The sequence below is a fragment of the Neovison vison genome, chromosome 12, assembly GCF_020171115.1.
Source record: "Neovison vison isolate M4711 chromosome 12, ASM_NN_V1, whole genome shotgun sequence".
In the NCBI taxonomy this organism is placed as follows: domain Eukaryota; kingdom Metazoa; phylum Chordata; class Mammalia; order Carnivora; family Mustelidae; genus Neogale; species Neogale vison.
The window spans coordinates 281,223-296,412 of record NC_058102.1 but is presented as its reverse complement, the minus strand read 5'-3'; the positions used below and the strand labels follow the sequence as shown (position 1 = coordinate 296,412).

The following is a 15,190-nucleotide window of genomic DNA, read 5'->3' as shown; positions in this document are numbered from 1 at the left end:
CCTAACTCCTTGGCAAGTGACCAGGTCCTGAGCCCTTTCTGCCTTGGCCTCCTGGGACAGATGACAGGCACACAGCTACATCACACCCTCTTTAATGATCTGGCTTAGTGCAGGACGCTGCGGAAGGCAGCCATGTGGTGCCGGACACTGTCCGCGATCTGCTGTGCGGATTTGGCCCGGCCATAGTAGTCTGTGAAGAGGCCATCGGGGCTGAGCAGGTAGATGGCGATGGAGTGATCCACGATGTAATCCTGGTCCTCGTCCTTAGGGCCAGCGCTGTAGTACACGCGGTAGCTGCGGGTCACCTGGGCTACCTGCTCCGCGGAACCAGTCAGGCCCAGCAGCCGCGGGTGGAAGTCCTGCACGTAGCGGGCCATGGCTGCGGCAGTGTCCCGTTCAGGGTCCACGGTGATGAAGACAGGCTGCACGGGGGGCAGGCCAGGCTCAGCCTCCAGCTGCTCAACCACACGCACCAGCTTCTCGAGCTCGTCTGGGCAGATGTCGGGGCAGTGAGTGAACCCAAAGTACAGCAGTACCCACTGACCCCGGAAGTCGGCCTTGCAGCGAGCCTGTCCCCGGTGGTCCAGCAGGTTGAAGTCGCCCTGGCCCACAGCCGCCTGGCGCAGGGCCTCTGTCCGCCGTTGCTGCTGTCGCTGCTCCTTCTCAGCCCTCGCAGCCAGCCAGGCCCCGCCCAACCCAGCCCCAAACAGAGCAGTGATCAGCAGCCTGGTCCGGAACCTAGGGCCCTGGGGCTGGCGCTGTCTGCTCTGCTCTCCGGGGGCCTGCCCTGACAGGCGCCGGTATCCCACGTGTAAGACCTTATCTCCCCGGAACCAGAGAAGGGCTCGGGGCTTGAGCGGAAAGAGCCTGTGCCAAGCCTTGGGTGCCCAAACCAGCAGCAGCATGGGCCTGATGATCCTGGAAGAGAGCACAGGGGTCAGGAGCCTGTAGTGGCCTCAGCCCTGAGTCAACCCCCATGGCTCTGGGGAGACTTGCCACCCTCTGATGGACCAAGCCCACAGTCAAGTGCACTGCCCCTGCTCCATAGTGCTCCACAGAGCACAGAAGTGCTTCAGGTAAAGTACAGCCCCTGCTTAGGTGTTCCCCCAGTGCCCATGCCTCTGACGCCTGTCGTGCCTCTCTGACCCCCGGTTCTGAGCCCGCGGCTCCGTGTGGCCTGGGAGGCCCTCCTGCATCTCGCCGTCTCAGGTGACTGAAAGCGTTCCAAGTGCATGCCTTGCCCGAGTTCCTGAGCATGTGCGCCTGTTTGCAATAAATCCCCATTTCTTGAAAGGAGGCGGGTCAGTCTGGTTTCAGCCTCAAGGACGGACTCCTCCAGCCCTTCTGCGGCCTGCCCAGCCCGCACTCAGCAGCGACCCTGCGCGCCCACACCAGTCCGCCCATAGGGCGCCCCTTCCACGTGCAGCTTTCCTGGTGCTCTCACGGGGGCGGGGGGGGGGGGCGAGGTCTCGACTTGGCACAAGCCTACCCTCTTCGCATCTGCGATCCGACACCGAATTCGGTGTGCTCCGTGCCTTTCTCGCAGGAACCCCGGAAAGTCTGCTAGGTGGACGTCCTAGGACTCCCCCTCACCTGTTCAGCTGCTGAAAAGACCCTCCGGGGGATTCCAGTGCGTCTGGTCTCGGCCACGGCCGGAGGCCTGCGCTCGGGGCTGGACGACCTTCCGCACGTCCCACGGGCGCTGCCCGCCAGCCTCCTCTACGGACGCACTCTAAGCTGTGCCCGGGATGTGTCCGGCAAGCGAAGGCAGCCTCTGGATACTTCCTGGGCCCCTCTTCCACGGCGCCCTCCGGGACGCGCAGCTGTCTGTCGAGCGGTAAGGTCAGAAAGCGGACACCGGCAGGGGCCACGCACCGGGCACTACCCAGGCTCTCTGGGGCCAGGCGTCTGTATCGCGAGTCAGGGGACCGTCCCGCCCTCTGCGAGGTAGCCGCCGCCGCCGGCTCTACCACGAAGGACGGTCGGGGTCCCCAGGCTCCTGCGCTACCAGCACGCTCGCCACCGACGCGCATGCGTCAAGGGCCTGGCGCAGGCGCAGGCGGGCGCGAGGTGCCCCTCTCCTCCCCCACCAACCCCGCCGTCCTGCGCGCGTGCGCAAAAGGTGGCGAGTGCCGCCCGAGGCCAAGTGCAGGAGGAGGCGGGGCTTCCTCCTCGGCCCCGCCCCTCCCGGCTCCCAGCGGCAGAGGCCGCGCTTCTCTCGGGAGCCTCGGGGCTCGCGCCCTGCCCGCCCCTCTCCTGCCGTCCGCGCGCCGGGCACGGACCGGGTTTCGCGCTCTCCCGCCTTACTGCTGTGTGTCGGTCGGCGCAGGGCGCGCGGTCCGAGGGCACGACATCCCCTGCAGGCCACCGGGCGCCAGGAGGGGCGGGGATCGGCGCCTACCGCCGCCGGAGCGGATCCCCAGCGCGGCTGCCCCCGGACAAGCTCCGTGGGGCCTCTTCAGGCACGGCGGCGGGGGACCGGGGAGGGCGGGAGGACCTCGGGCCGGCGGGGGGTGGGTGGGGGGGAGAATCCGGGACTCAGCAAGGAGAGTGGCCAGGGCCAGGGCTCGGGAAGGAAAGGGCACGGGAACTCAGAGAAGGGAAGGGGCCGGGTTTGGTGGGGAGGGACGGAGGTCTCCCGGGGCCCTCCGTCCGCGGGCGCTTGGAACTCCTCTTGCTCCCGGGCGCGTGGGTACCGGAGTATAGGTCTGGGCCAGGCTCAGGTCCAGGCTCTGCGCCCGAGCTTCCACTTGAAGCTGTCTTGGGGCTGAGCGGTCGTCCAGGCCCCGAAAGGCAATGGGACCTAACTGCCGGAGTTATGAAGGAGAGCTTGAGCTCGCATCAGGACACCCACCCAGACAGGCCACACAGTGTCCAGGAGGCGCAGATGCTCACCAGTGCTCTTGCCCGCTCTTGGGCGTGGCTAGGGAATACTTGCCCCTCCAAACTTCAGGTCCACCACCAGAGCGGATGGGGTCTCCACCATTTTTGTTTTTATTTTTTTAAGTTGTCTCCATTTGACAGGGAGAGAGAGGAAACAGAAGCAGGGTGAGTGGGAGAGGGAGATGCAGGCGCTGTCCCCACCCCCCAGCAGGGAGCCAGCTGGACTTGGGACTTGATCTCAGGACCCAGGGACCTGAGCCACCCAGGCTCCCTTCTCCATCTTCTGATGGGAGGATGTAGGCTGTCGGGGAAGGCAGAGGGGGCTGGAGGTGGTAGGGAGCCTGGAGCTTCCTGGGAGATGTGGGGAATGCTGACTTGGGTCAGTTATGAAGGGTTAAGGACCCTAAACATTGAGGACCAAGTTCCCTATGGATGGGGACCATCAGTCAGGTCACTTTCTTGATTTGGTGGTCAGGCATCTTGTTTTGTTTTTTAAAATAATCTCTACACTCAATGTGGGGCTTGAAATCACCACCCGGATAGCAAGAGTTGCATACTGTCAGCTGAGCCAGCCAGGGGCCCCGGTGGTCCAGCTTCTTGTGATGACCGGACACTGACCCTGGGGTTGGTGCAAATCACCTGTTTCGGGGGAGGCCCCATGGTCCCCTGTTGGGGATCTGGACTTTGTGCGGTCAGAGGTCAGGCGTCTTTAATACGCAGGAGGTAGACCCAGAGCCTGGGGGCAGGCTACCTGTAATGACTAGCGGGCTGTTAATAGTGGCTGACACCTCTGGCTTCATACAGGAGTCCATCCACAGGAACCAGCCTCCTGTTGGGACCCACAGGACAGCAGCCCACTCCCTCCAGCAGCCCTTATATTGGGCCAAATTCCCCTGCATCAAAAATCCCAGTGACCTTCAGTGATCTCTGCACTGATGCTGTCATCAGCAACCATGAAAAGTGTCCAAGACCATGACCAGAGACTTATGAACAACTTTGATAAGTCCTCATTAATGACTGGTTTGACCCATCAGGGATATTGACCCATATCCTATGGCCCATTAATGATTGATCAGAGACCCAACAGTGATTTTGATGAAGTCCCTATTAATGACTCCAATTGGAGTTTCTTTGAAAACCAAAGTTCAGTGACCATCAATGACCCATAAATAACTTTGACCAATATCCAACGCTGATGAAAGACCTATCAGTGATCCTTCAGAGTTTTGGCCCGTATTACTATCAGTAACCTAGATCAGTGAGCAGTCAGCCCATCTGTGCCTGCTCTGTGCTCTGGAGAGCAGTGAATCCAGAAATGACTCCAGTTTATCCAGGTTATGCCCCCCTCTTAACTCCAGACCACATCTGTTGGTCATTGGTACCTGCTGGGTAGGGGTGTTGAAGACACCTGCACAGCTACTCCCCTTACTTTCCATGGTTAGGACTTCAGCTGGAGTTAGCAGCTGTGGTGGATGTGCAGCTGGTGGAGAGGGAATGGAAAAGAAATTGTCCTGATTTGGTATGGGGAGTGATGAGGAGGACTATCCTGAGGGCTCAAGTCTGGGGAACCAAGGTAGAGGAGTACCCAGCTCTTGCCTTGGGAATCCTAACTGGGGTACCCAAGGAGCTGGATAACTTGGTCCTGTTATGGGGGCTGATGGGAAGGGGGAACCTAAGTTCTGTTCTGGGGTTGAGAAGCCTGGGGGATGGTCTGCCTTTGGGGACTCTGTCTAGGCCAGGCTTGAAGTTAGAAACTGCGTGTGGGTTGCTGACCTCTTTGAGGTCAGACGTTCTGATCTGGAGAGGAGGCATCTTGTAACCTTGCAGTCCACAGGCTGCTAGGGCCGGTAAGAAGACCGGGCCGACCTTGTCGCCCACTTGCCCTATGGAATAGTTCTATGTGAGCAGCTGCCCAGATTTGGCCAGGGCCTGGGTCAGTGCCACGGTCTTCTCCAGACCCATGCCTTGATTAGCATCGCCCCGAGGCATAGGATACTGTGGTGTAATCAACCCAAAGCGGTGGGTTATCCTGGGGTCACTGACAGTGGTGGGGCCCCAGGGGCAGGCGGTCTCTGGGGCTGATCTTGGGGTCAGAGGCGTCCAGAATTTCTCGCGCACCAATTTGCGCGCCCTGCGCGCTCCAGTCCACAGCGCCCACCAAGCCGCAGATGGCCCCCTGGTTGAGGCGGCCTGTCTCGTTCAGGCGGATCAGCTCCGGGAGTTGCCCGGGGTCTGGCGGGGGGCCTGGAGGGTCCCGACTCCCTGTGGCCCCATCGCTCCCGCCTGCGGGGTGCGAGACAGCCGGCACGTGCCACCGTCCTGCGTCTGTGTCTCTGCGGCAGGTGCACTTTTCCCGACGGGATCCGGTTTCTCCCTTTCGCGTCCGAGCCCCTGTCCCGTGTCTGTGTTGCCCAAGTGCCTGTCCCCGTGTCTGGCCCCCACTTCTCGGCCTCCCAACTTGACCCCGGCCTGGACCTGTCCCAGACAGTGGCCGTCACCCGCCCTGCTTTCGATTCGCCCCGCCCGGCGCGGGGCCACAGGCAGACGGCGGGTGGGCGGTGCCGCCTAGACAGGCGGGACTCTGGGCCAATGGCTGTCGTCTGCCCCGGCCAATCGCGAGGGCCCGCGGCCGCGAGACTTCCGGGACTTCCCGGGCCGGCGGGCGCGCGGCGGTCTGGGGGCCCGTGGGCGCGAGCGTCCCGACGCGCACGCTCCCCCGCCCCGCGCGCCCGCCGCGAACACAGAGGGGCGGACACGCTGCTGGTTCGGGAAGCTTTAAGCAATCGTCCGGCCGGCCGCGCCCTCCCGGCCGGTCAGTCGTCCGCCTTGGTCGGGACCCGAGCCACGTAGTCCGAGTGCCGGATCCCGAAGCTCCAGCCGCGGGGTTTCCGGGGCTGTGGGACCAGGATTCAGGGTGACCCCGCGGGGGCCAGCCGTCCGGCAGCCGCGCGGGGGCCCCCAGGACCCTGACCCTCCTCCCCCGCCTCTGACCCTGGGCCCGGTCTTCCAGACCACCTGGTCCACGTTGTAGGCTGCGGGCCCGGGATTCAGGGTGTTGTCTTGGGGGAGCGAAGTCCGCGCCAGCATGGAGAACTGGGGGGCCCGAGACTTGTAGATCCCAGTGTTCACCGCGTGGTAGGCGCAGGGGCCCGGGGTCTGTGGGAGGGCGGCAGGGGCGCTGGGTCCGGCCTCCACTCCCCGCTGGCCACTGGCCCTCACCTCCTGCTTCGTGCCCCCTGTGGCCCGCCTGGCAGCCCCGCCCCACCTTGCTGAGGTCCTCGAAGAAACTGCCCACTGCGCTGCGGCCGTAGAGGGAGTAAGTTGGGGCCGAGACTTTACCGATGACGCGCGGACCCAGGAGCGAGGGCACAGTGTAGGTCGCAGGCCCTGGGGAGGAGCCAGCGAGGGGTGGGTCTAGGGGTCAGTCTTCGCGGACAGGCCGGGCTCTCTGCCCCCCTCGCCCCCGCAGCCGGCAGAGCGGTTGCGGGTCGGGGAGGGGAAGGTCCGCGGGGCTGGGATGGGCCTTTCGTCTCACCTGGTGTCTGCTGCTTCGCGTGGGTGCCCCAGTTTCGGGGAGCGATGGTGTGCCGAGGCGCACTGGGGTACGTCGCGTTCCCGGCTCGCTCGGGAAAGTACCTGCCTGCGGGGCGGACCGGGGGTGTGGGCCGGAACCGGGTTGCGGGCGTGGTGGGGTCCCGGGTTGGGGGCCTGAGGTTAGGGTGACTCCGAGCCACGATTTGTCAAAGCCTGGTGGGGCTTGGCGTTCTTCCGAGATGCGGGTACGGGGGGAGCGAGTTTGGAGTAGTAGGGCACGCGAGGGCGGCTCGGGGCTCAGGCGGGGGATTCCCGGGTGGGCCTTTCTGGAGGCGGCGCGGCGTTGGGGAGGCCGGGGTCCCAGGGGTCCTGACCCGGTCCGGGAGTGAGGAGGGGCGCCGCGTGGCGGGGGCGGCCGTGGATGGAGTAGGCGGGGGTGCCGTCGCGGCCGCGCACGGTTATGTGTGCAGGAACCAGGTGGCCGGGCCCCGGGCCGCAGGAAGTCTGCTGCGTGGGCAGGCGCGCGCCGAAGGAGAAGGCCGGGGCGCGGGGCCGCGACGGGTCGTGCAGGACGTAGCCTGCGGGAGCGACCCAGCATCACTGTGGGGCCCCCGCCGCTCCCCGCCCCGGGCACAGCCCGCCGTCCCCCGAGAACACAGCCCGCTCCTCGCCGCCCTGCAGCCCAGGCGCGGCGCCCGCCTCCCGGCACAGACCTCGCGGGCCCCGTCTGTCTACACCCGCCCGACGCCGGTACCGGTGTTCGGTGGCAGCATGTATTTGGGCCCCGGGCCTCTGTAGAGCGCTGCGATGGGGCCGCGGGGCCGGTGGGGCCGCCAAGGGCCGACCCAGACGTCCGAGCCCATAGCGCGCAGGGGTGGGGTGCGCTCACGGCCTGCGGTACCTGTGGACAGAAGGTGGCGGCCCCGGCCCCTCCACCCACCGCTGCGGCTCCTCGCGATCCGGGGGCGGGGCCCATCCTGTATCCCAGGAGCCGGGGAAACACACCCGAGCTTTCCCGGCCCTGCTGGGGGCGGGCGGGGGAGGCCTAGCTCTCGCCCCGTCCCCCAGACCGAGTCCAGTAGGGGTGTGGGAGCGCGCAAAGTTTGGTCTCAATCCTGCCGGAAAGGAGTTCCCTGGGGTTTTGGGGGGCCGGGATGTTTTAGGGGCATGGGGTCGAGGACACCAAGGTGAGGGGGCGGGGTCGGAGTCCGGTGCCGGGAGGGGGCCCCAAAGTTGATGCACTAACCTGTTTTTGTGGCTCCCGGCCGGGAAGGCAAGGTGGGGTGCCTGGATTCCCGCCCCTGCCCTGCCCGACTGCCAGACCCCATTGTGTCCAGATCTCGCCTCCTGGCAACGGGGACTGTCCTGCCCTTACCCCAACCTGGCTCCGCCCTCCCCCCCCCCCCCCCGCCCGTACCCGCTGTGGACCAGGCTGCTCTGAGTCCTTCGCACTCCCTGGAGCCCTGCAGGCGGGGCCTTGGGCCGGAGTGCTCTGCCGCCCTTCCCCAGGCTTCAGTACACCCATTCCAGAAACGGACGGATCTGCAAGGGGGAAAATGTGTAGATACGTATATAGTTTTTTCATGTATATGAATTGTGAAGTGCAGTGAAATGTATGAATATTTTTCATATATGTGAGAAAAAAATATATATGAGAATTAAGAAAAAAAGTAGTACAAACAGCAAGTTCAAGCGAACTGTTCCGTGTAGAGACAGAACTTTGCATTTAAGCCCGCGGAATATTTGCAAAAATAATCTGGGCCATAAAACAAAACTGAAGATAAACATACAAATTGTATAAAGACACGTAGGACACATATTTGATCAAACTCCAAAGTAATTCTTTTTAAAAAAGATTTTATTTATATGTTTATTTATTTGAGGTGGGGGGACTTGCGAGCTCGCAGATCTGTGAGCAGGGGGAGGGGCAGAGGGAGAGGGAGGGACAGAATCTTAGGCTGGCTTTGACCTGAGCCTGGGGCTCCGGTGGGGCTCCATCCCCCCCAACCCTAACCCCAGGATCATGGCCTGATCCAAACCAAGAGTCCCATGCTGAACCACTGAGCCTCCCAGGTGCCCTTAAGGTCCAAAATAAATCTAAGAAACAGTAAAAAAATTTTTTTAAAAAGATAAAAACATAAATACCAAGATATTAACAAGTTTTCTTAAAAAACAACTGGATCGGGGCGCCTGGGTGGCTCAGTAGGTTAAGCCTCTCTGCCTTCTACTCCGGTCATGATCTCAGGTTCCAGGGATCGAGCCCCGCATCCGGCTCTCTGCTCAGCGGGGAGCCTGCTTCACCCTCTCTCTGCCTCTCTGCCTGCTTGTGTCTCTGTCAAATAAATAAATAAAATCTTTTAAAAAAGTAAAGGAAAAATTGGATCAAAGAGAAACTCAAATGTGAAGTTGCACATTATATGTCAAACTCCCAAGGATAGATCCCTCATATCCACCTCTACAGGACACAGCTAAAGCTGTGTTCAGAAGAAAACATACCCTTTAATACATTAGCGATGAAAAAAAATTTAAGTATAAAGAAACTTACTATTTATCTTAGAACCAGGAAAAAGAACAATCGAGTAAAAAAGAACGTGCATTCTCTCAAGCTGTGCCGCTCGCCACCTGCTCCTGGAAGGGGAATGGATGAGGAGTGCCCAGGGGTTTGTGGAAATTCTGGTCTTGGCCAAGGGAGCTCTGGGTCCAGTGCAGCAGGGAATGAGAACCAAGAATGGGCATTGCTGGGAGCACACGTCCGGGCCCCGCAAGGGGACCTGAGGGCGGTAGAGGGCGCGTCGTGTGCAGAGAATTTAAAAATACTACAGTGAGGCAGGGTTGGTCAGCTTCCTGTCATGCCCGTGAGACCAGCAGTTCTAAAGGGTCAGACGGAAAACGCTCCTCCACAGTCTTTTGTTCGTCCAATTTTAAGTAATACTGTGGTTAGGGTTGCGTTTTAGCAGGGTTTATGTTTCAAATCAGCATTTTTATGACCACCCTTCAGGAAGCATCGTATTCTGTGTGGATAGTAATTCAGACTCACTGTAAGGTCTTCTTAGGAGCCGCAGTGCCTCACGGTTGGGCGCCGCGAATGGCTTTTAGAGCTCGGGGGGTCCTTAGTGTCCCCCAGGGGTAGCGCCTCAGGTGTGAGGTGAACGATGGCGCCAGTGACTGGAACAAGGGAGAAACAGCTTCAGGTTTCTCACTTCTGTAATTCTGTGACCGTTTGGAGTTTTTATTTGTGTTTAAGATTTAAAAGCTGTAATAATTTTGGTTGCTGCAAACTTTATTTCATATGTAAAATATCTTACTAGAGATGGCTAATCTTAATTGCTTATCAAAGTAAAGAATGAGTCGGTAATTATTGCTGATCGTTAGGGGACCCTTACTGAAAAGCAGGTTGCAGAGTAGCGGGGGTGTTGAGCCGAGCTCCACGCTGGGAGCAGATGCACCGGGTCTGTCCGCCTGGATGGGGGATCCATGGGGTGCGCCGTGCTGTGGGCTCCTAGGGGCTCCTGGCAGCGTGGCCGTCGAGGGTCAGCATTTTCGTGGGAGTTGGCGCCGGGGCGGGTGGTCCCCGAGCCCCAGTGCCCGTCCCTGTGCCCCAGGACTCTGCCCGGACTCAGTCACCAGGTGGAGCAGCTGCGACAGAGCAGGACGGATGTGGGCAGAAAGGCAGGACTGCATGCCAGGGCCAGGGGCCGTGAGAGGACTCGGTTCTCCAGCCGGTGAACGTTTTATTTCACTCCCCCCATGGAAGGAGCTTGATTTCTACCCAGGATGCAAGCACGGTGCGTCCTTCCCGGAGGAAAAAGCCAGCCTATGCAGAAAGACACATGACCAGGAGCAGACGCCCCTGGTGCTCGTCCTGTTCCAGAATGGCTCGTCTTTGGTTCACGGTACCGGGCCTGCCGCAGGCCAGCGGGGACAGGGCTTCCTGTGCAAGGACGGCGTGAAGTCCCGCGGGGCTCACTCACACGTGGGCCTGTCCTGCGGCTCTCAGACCTATGTGCCCAGGGACTGTGAACGCCACTAAATAAATCTTCCCACATTTCCCCAAATGCTGCTTTAGGGGGAACTTCCTGGGTGGAATTGCAGGGTCAAGGGGGTAGCCGATCGTGATTCAGTCTGTGTTGCCTCATTGCCTTCCTCCGACGCTCAGACGCCGAGGACGCTGGTCAGTGAGGAGAGAGCCTGAGTCTCTTTTGGTCACTGTTTTGTCCCTAGTGGGTCATAAATATTTGGTGAATAAATAAATGAGTTTACACTTTCTTCAGTGTATCCTGAGTGTTTCTATTTCTGTATACCCTAACCAGTGAAAGTCAAGAAGAGACTTTTAAGAGATAATATCTCTTATATAATATAGAGATATATTTTATATATCCTGCGTGTGTTGTACGGCAGGCACTATTCTGAGAACGGATTTGCTGGCATTTATTTAATCCTCACTGTGAAGCTTGGATTATTATTTATTCCAGTTTCACGCATAAGGAAACAGACCTGAGGGCTACATGCGTAGAAGGGGAGATTCAAATCCAGACGATCTGGCTCTCACTCTAGACCCTTCATGAATCCCAGTGCCTCTAAATCTTGGCCAGTCGCACATGAAAATAAGGCCTTATTTTGTTGAGATTTGCATTACATTGGTTCTCAGGAAGAATGAACATAATTCATATGTTTATTGGCAAACTGCCTGTTCATGCGTTTTTGTCAATGTTTCTGTTTGTGTCTAAATATATTTCTTATTGACTTTTTTTTTTAAAGATTTTATTTATTTATTTGACAGAGATCACAAGTAGGCAGAGAGGCAGGCAGAGAGAGAGGAGGAAGCAGGCTCCCCGCTGAGCAGAGAGCCCCATGCGGGACTCGATCCCAGGACCCTGAGATCATGACCTGAGCCGAAGGCAGCGGCTTAACCCACTGAGCCACCCAGGCGCCCCTCTTATTGACTTTTAAGACAGTTTAAAAAAAAAAAGATTTTATTTGGGGGTCACCTGGGGGCGGGGCTCAGTTAAATGTCCAACTTCCGATTTTGTCTGAGTTCATGATCTCAGGCTCATGAGATGGAGCCCTGCGTGGGGCTCTGTGGTCAGAAGGGAGTCTGCTGGAGATTCCCTCTCCTCCTCCCTCCTCTAAAATAAATAAATCATTAAAAAAAATTTAAGTAATCTGTACACCCAGGGTGGGGCTCAGACTCACGGTCCTGAGATCAAGAGTCACATGTTCTACTGACTGAGCCAGCCAGGGGTCCAGAATGACTATGTTACATATGTTAAGTTTTGGGGGGCCATATGTTTTCCAGATTTGTTATTTTTATTTCAGGTTTTTGTTGGTAATTAAAAAAAAATTTTTTTTTAAAGATTTTATTTATTTATTTGACAGAGAGAGATCACAAGCAGGGAGAGAGGAGGAAGCAGGCTCCCCGCCGAGCAGAGAGCCCGATGCTGGGAGCTCGATCCCAGGACCCTGAGATCACGACCTGAGCTGAGCCACCCAGGCGCCCCTGTTGTTGGTAATTTTTGTTGCACAGGAGAATGACATATTTCTACAGTTCCTTACGTCAGCCGTTTCTCTCCCGGCTTCTAGCTTTGTGGCGCAAAGAGAGCACTGTCGTGTTAACCTTGAGTGCGCACACTCCCACACGCGCACAGCCCTATGATTTTAAATTTATCATTTGGAATTTATTCTGTGTGTAGAATGAAGGAGGAATATACTTGATTCTCCCCTCCTCCAGTACCATTTATCAAAAAAACAAAAACGAAAACAAAAAAAATTCCCAGATTGTTTCTGGGCTCTGTCTTCCTGCCAAGTCCCGCACCAATGCTGTAATGCTTTATTATGGCTTTCTGGTGCCTTTTGATTTCTGATAGGGCAAGTCCCTTCCCTTTAGGCTCCTTTCCAAAATTACATGGATAATTTTAGGCACTTTTTTTTCTGGGTGAATTTCTCAATCCGTTGAAATTGATGGGAATTGCATTGATCATGAACTTAAGGCTGGGCTATGGTTTTGAGCTTCCAGTTTAGGAACAGGTTGTATTTCTGTAGGTCCAGGCTGGGTCGGTGTGATGGAGGGAGAGGGAGGTTGGAGGCGAAGCTGACCTGTGTTGGGAATATGCCGCTCTAAGTAAGACATGAAGGCAAAGTGAGGGTCGCGCGTTGCTTTTCGGCTCGATGGCCGGAGCCACGTGCCAGCCGTCACTCTGCCTCCTTCCCGCCCTGAACCCCACTGGTCTGCTCTACCCTGACCCTGGAGGGGCCCCACGCATGGCCTCCCTTTGGCTAGCAGGTGTGGTGCTGGGTTTTGTCCATAGAGGGTGCTGGACGGACACAACCAGGACTGGCCTAGAGAAGGGCCTTCATTCCTCGTGCTGGGGTGCGGCGGGTTGGTGCAGTGGCCGGGGTCCGAGGGCAGGACGTGGGGGGCTGTCACCTGAGCGGCCCTCCCAGGCAGCTGCTTCCTGCTTGCCTCCTCTCAAGTTTCTCCACGGTGTGGCAGCTGCCGCTATATGCCCCAGTTCAGACTCGCCCCTCAGGCCTGGCCACTTGTGGGAGCACAGGCTGGTGGCCGGGCGCCAGGCTCTTCTGGGTCCGGCGCTTCTGTCCTTCAGCCCCGCAGATGCGACGCGGGGCGGACCAGCACGGGTGCTCGTCCACTTGTACGCTGATGTTTTTTCTTGATAAATACAGTACAGTGTTGTAAATGTATTTTCTTTTTTAAAAAAGATTTATTTATTCATTTTATAGAGAGAGAGAGGGAGGGGCCGAGGGAGAGGGAGAGAAGCAGACTTCCCACTGAGTGCAGAGCTGAAAGTGGGGGTCCCAGGACCCGGGGATCATGAGCCGAAGGCAGACACTCAGCTGACTGAGCCGCCCAGGTGCCGCCCTTACGATTTTCTTAATGACGTCTCTAGCTGGGTCGTGCAAACACAGTACCTAATGCAGGTGACACACAAGATAGGTGTCATCACCTGCTTATGTCGTCAGTAAGGCCTCCCTCCTGGTCAGCAGGAGGCTATTACTAGTTCAGTGTGGGGGAGTCAACAGTTACTTGTGGGTTTTTGGCGGCGTGAGGAGGGCTCGGCTCCCCAACCCCTCCGTGCTCAGGGGTCAGCCGTGGCAGTGACCCCCGTGCTCTCTCCCCTCGCGGCCCCTGGAGCGCTCTTCTGCCTCCTTTTCCTAGTTAACGTTTTTAAAAAAATTTTTTTTAAATTAAAAAAATTTAAAAAAATATTTATCAGAGAGAGAGAGAAGGAGCACAAGTAGGGGGAGGGGCAGAGGCAGAGGGAGAAGCAGGCTCCCCGCTGAGCAGGAAGGCGCATTCGCATTCGGGACTTGATCCCAGGACCCTGGAATCATGACCGGAGCCGAAGGCAGCTGCTTAATGACTGAGCCCCCCAGTTGTCCCGACAATCGTAAATATCCGTGTGTGTGTTTTCCTGGTTCACAGTTCTGGTGTGATGGGACCCGGATTCACAGGTGTGCATGCAGCTGTCGTCTACTGAGCTGAAGACGGCGCCGAGCAGGGCAGGGTGACGTCCCCGTCAGGGTTCAGTACGGAGAACAGAAGGCATTGTGAAGCACTGAAGGCCGACGTGGGTTTATTACGGGAGCACTGCAAGGCCGTCAGGCGGGCTGGTGCTGTAGGGACTTCGAGGTGGCCCCTTGAGTCTGAGGGACCAGGAACCTGCGACCTTGATATTTGTCCCCTCCAGCCCCCTGATGCCCCATTTTGGCAGCCCTGTCTGTGGCTCCCACAGACCACCTATGGGGAGGTTTCAGCGACTCTACTTGATGTAGGAAAGACGTTAGGGTTCAAAGCCAATGACCAAGAAAGAATTCTTGAAACATCTTTGCTGCGAGAAGGTGGTTTTCTTAAAGCATGGGGACAGGACCCGAGGCCAGGAGGAGTGGGGTCATGACTTGTGGCCCATTATATACTTTCAAGTTGGGAGGAGGTTAGGGAAAGCCTAAGTCTCTAAGGAATTTTGGAATCAAAGTTTCTGGGCTCTTGAGGGGGCTAGCTGGTGCTGGGAAAAGGTCATTTATTACCCTCTGGTAAAACCCGAGTCATGAGGCCCTTCAGCTGTCTATTGGTAGGTCATACGCTTGGGGGATGATTGCGAACACATATCTTGGGGTTTAGAGATAAAGGAAGTTTCCAAAGACATTTTTTTTTAAAGATTTTTATTTATTTATTTGACAGATCACAAGTAGGCAGAGAGGCAGGCAGAGAGAGAGAGCAGGAAGCAGGCTCCCTGCTGAGCAGAGAGCCAGATGCGGGGCTCCATCCCAGAACCCTGGGATCATGACCTGAGCCGAAGGCAGAGGCTTTAACCCACTGAGCCACCCAGGCGACCCTCCAAAGATATTTTTATATGTTAAAGTAGGCTTACAAGATCCTGGGGAGGGAGGGTCGGGCTACGATTGCCTCTTGCCCTTAGCAAAGTATTATCATGGAGGCAGCTGAGTCCCTTGAAGAAGGTCACTCTGCCTGTTTCAAGGACTTGTCAATGGGCTGTAGGCAGTAAGGACATTTAATAGTTTCTCTTCTGCCTTTGTTTCCCACATCACACTCAGAAGTCCCACTGTAAGGGAGTCTGAAAAATGTAGTGTTTAGTTTTTTAGTTCTAAAATACAGGAAAATGAGTAGAAGCAGCTGATGAGAAGGGAGGCTGAATGCAGTTGGCCGTGCCCAGATGCCGTGGAAAATCGAGAGTCTACATCTGAGCATCGAGGCTCCCAGTCCCACACCGAGTGAACGTGTGAAATGGGTGGGACC

General features: G+C 57.6%; 3 protein-coding genes across 4 annotated transcripts; all 3 read right to left on the bottom strand.

Annotated features, from left to right (window-relative positions):
• Positions 1–76: 76 nt before the first annotated feature.
• On the bottom strand, positions 77–2,022 carry LOC122892674 (protein SCO2 homolog, mitochondrial). Its single transcript, XM_044229449.1, has 2 exons — positions 1,594–2,022; positions 77–918 (listed from the first exon to the last, which is right to left on the bottom strand). The coding sequence occupies exon 2, from the start codon at positions 903–905 to the stop codon at positions 105–107; it is 801 nt and encodes a 266-aa protein (XP_044085384.1). The 5' UTR covers positions 906–918; positions 1,594–2,022; the 3' UTR covers positions 77–104.
• A 1,553-nt stretch (positions 2,023–3,575) lies between these two features.
• Positions 3,576–5,164, bottom strand: LOC122892290 (thymidine phosphorylase; the record flags this gene model as incomplete). Its single annotated transcript, XM_044228555.1, is given in 4 exon segments — positions 3,576–3,675; positions 3,677–3,744; positions 4,453–4,779; positions 4,922–5,164. Coding segments are annotated over 4 exon segments (738 nt in total), but the record flags the coding sequence as incomplete, so codon positions are not given.
• Positions 5,165–5,644: 480 nt separating this feature from the next.
• Positions 5,645–7,324, bottom strand: ODF3B (outer dense fiber of sperm tails 3B). 2 transcript variants are annotated; one of them, XM_044228214.1, is made up of 6 exons: positions 7,172–7,324; positions 6,792–6,995; positions 6,419–6,523; positions 6,149–6,270; positions 5,875–6,039; positions 5,645–5,777 (listed from the first exon to the last, which is right to left on the bottom strand). In XM_044228214.1, the coding sequence occupies exons 1-6, from the start codon at positions 7,278–7,280 to the stop codon at positions 5,697–5,699; spliced, it is 786 nt and encodes a 261-aa protein (XP_044084149.1). In that variant the 5' UTR covers positions 7,281–7,324; the 3' UTR covers positions 5,645–5,696. The 2 variants fall into 2 exon arrangements, with proteins under 2 accessions (XP_044084149.1, XP_044084148.1); XM_044228213.1 differs by having other exon boundaries at positions 5,899–6,039.
• Positions 7,325–15,190: the final 7,866 nt, after the last annotated feature.

Coding starts and splice junctions, on each gene's coding strand:
- ODF3B (XM_044228214.1), bottom strand. CDS start 7,280: ATGGGCTCGGACGTCTGGGTCGGCCCTTGGCGGCCCCACCGGCCCCGC. Junction 6,271..6,418: donor CGCGAAGCAGCAGACACCAG/GTGAGACGAAAG, acceptor GCTCCTCCCCAG/GGCCTGCGACCTACACTGTG. Junction 5,778..5,874: donor TCTGGAAGACCGGGCCCAGG/GTCAGAGGCGGG, acceptor CTGGTCCCACAG/CCCCGGAAACCCCGCGGCTG.
- LOC122892674 (XM_044229449.1), bottom strand. CDS start 905: ATGCTGCTGCTGGTTTGGGCACCCAAGGCTTGGCACAGGCTCTTTCCG.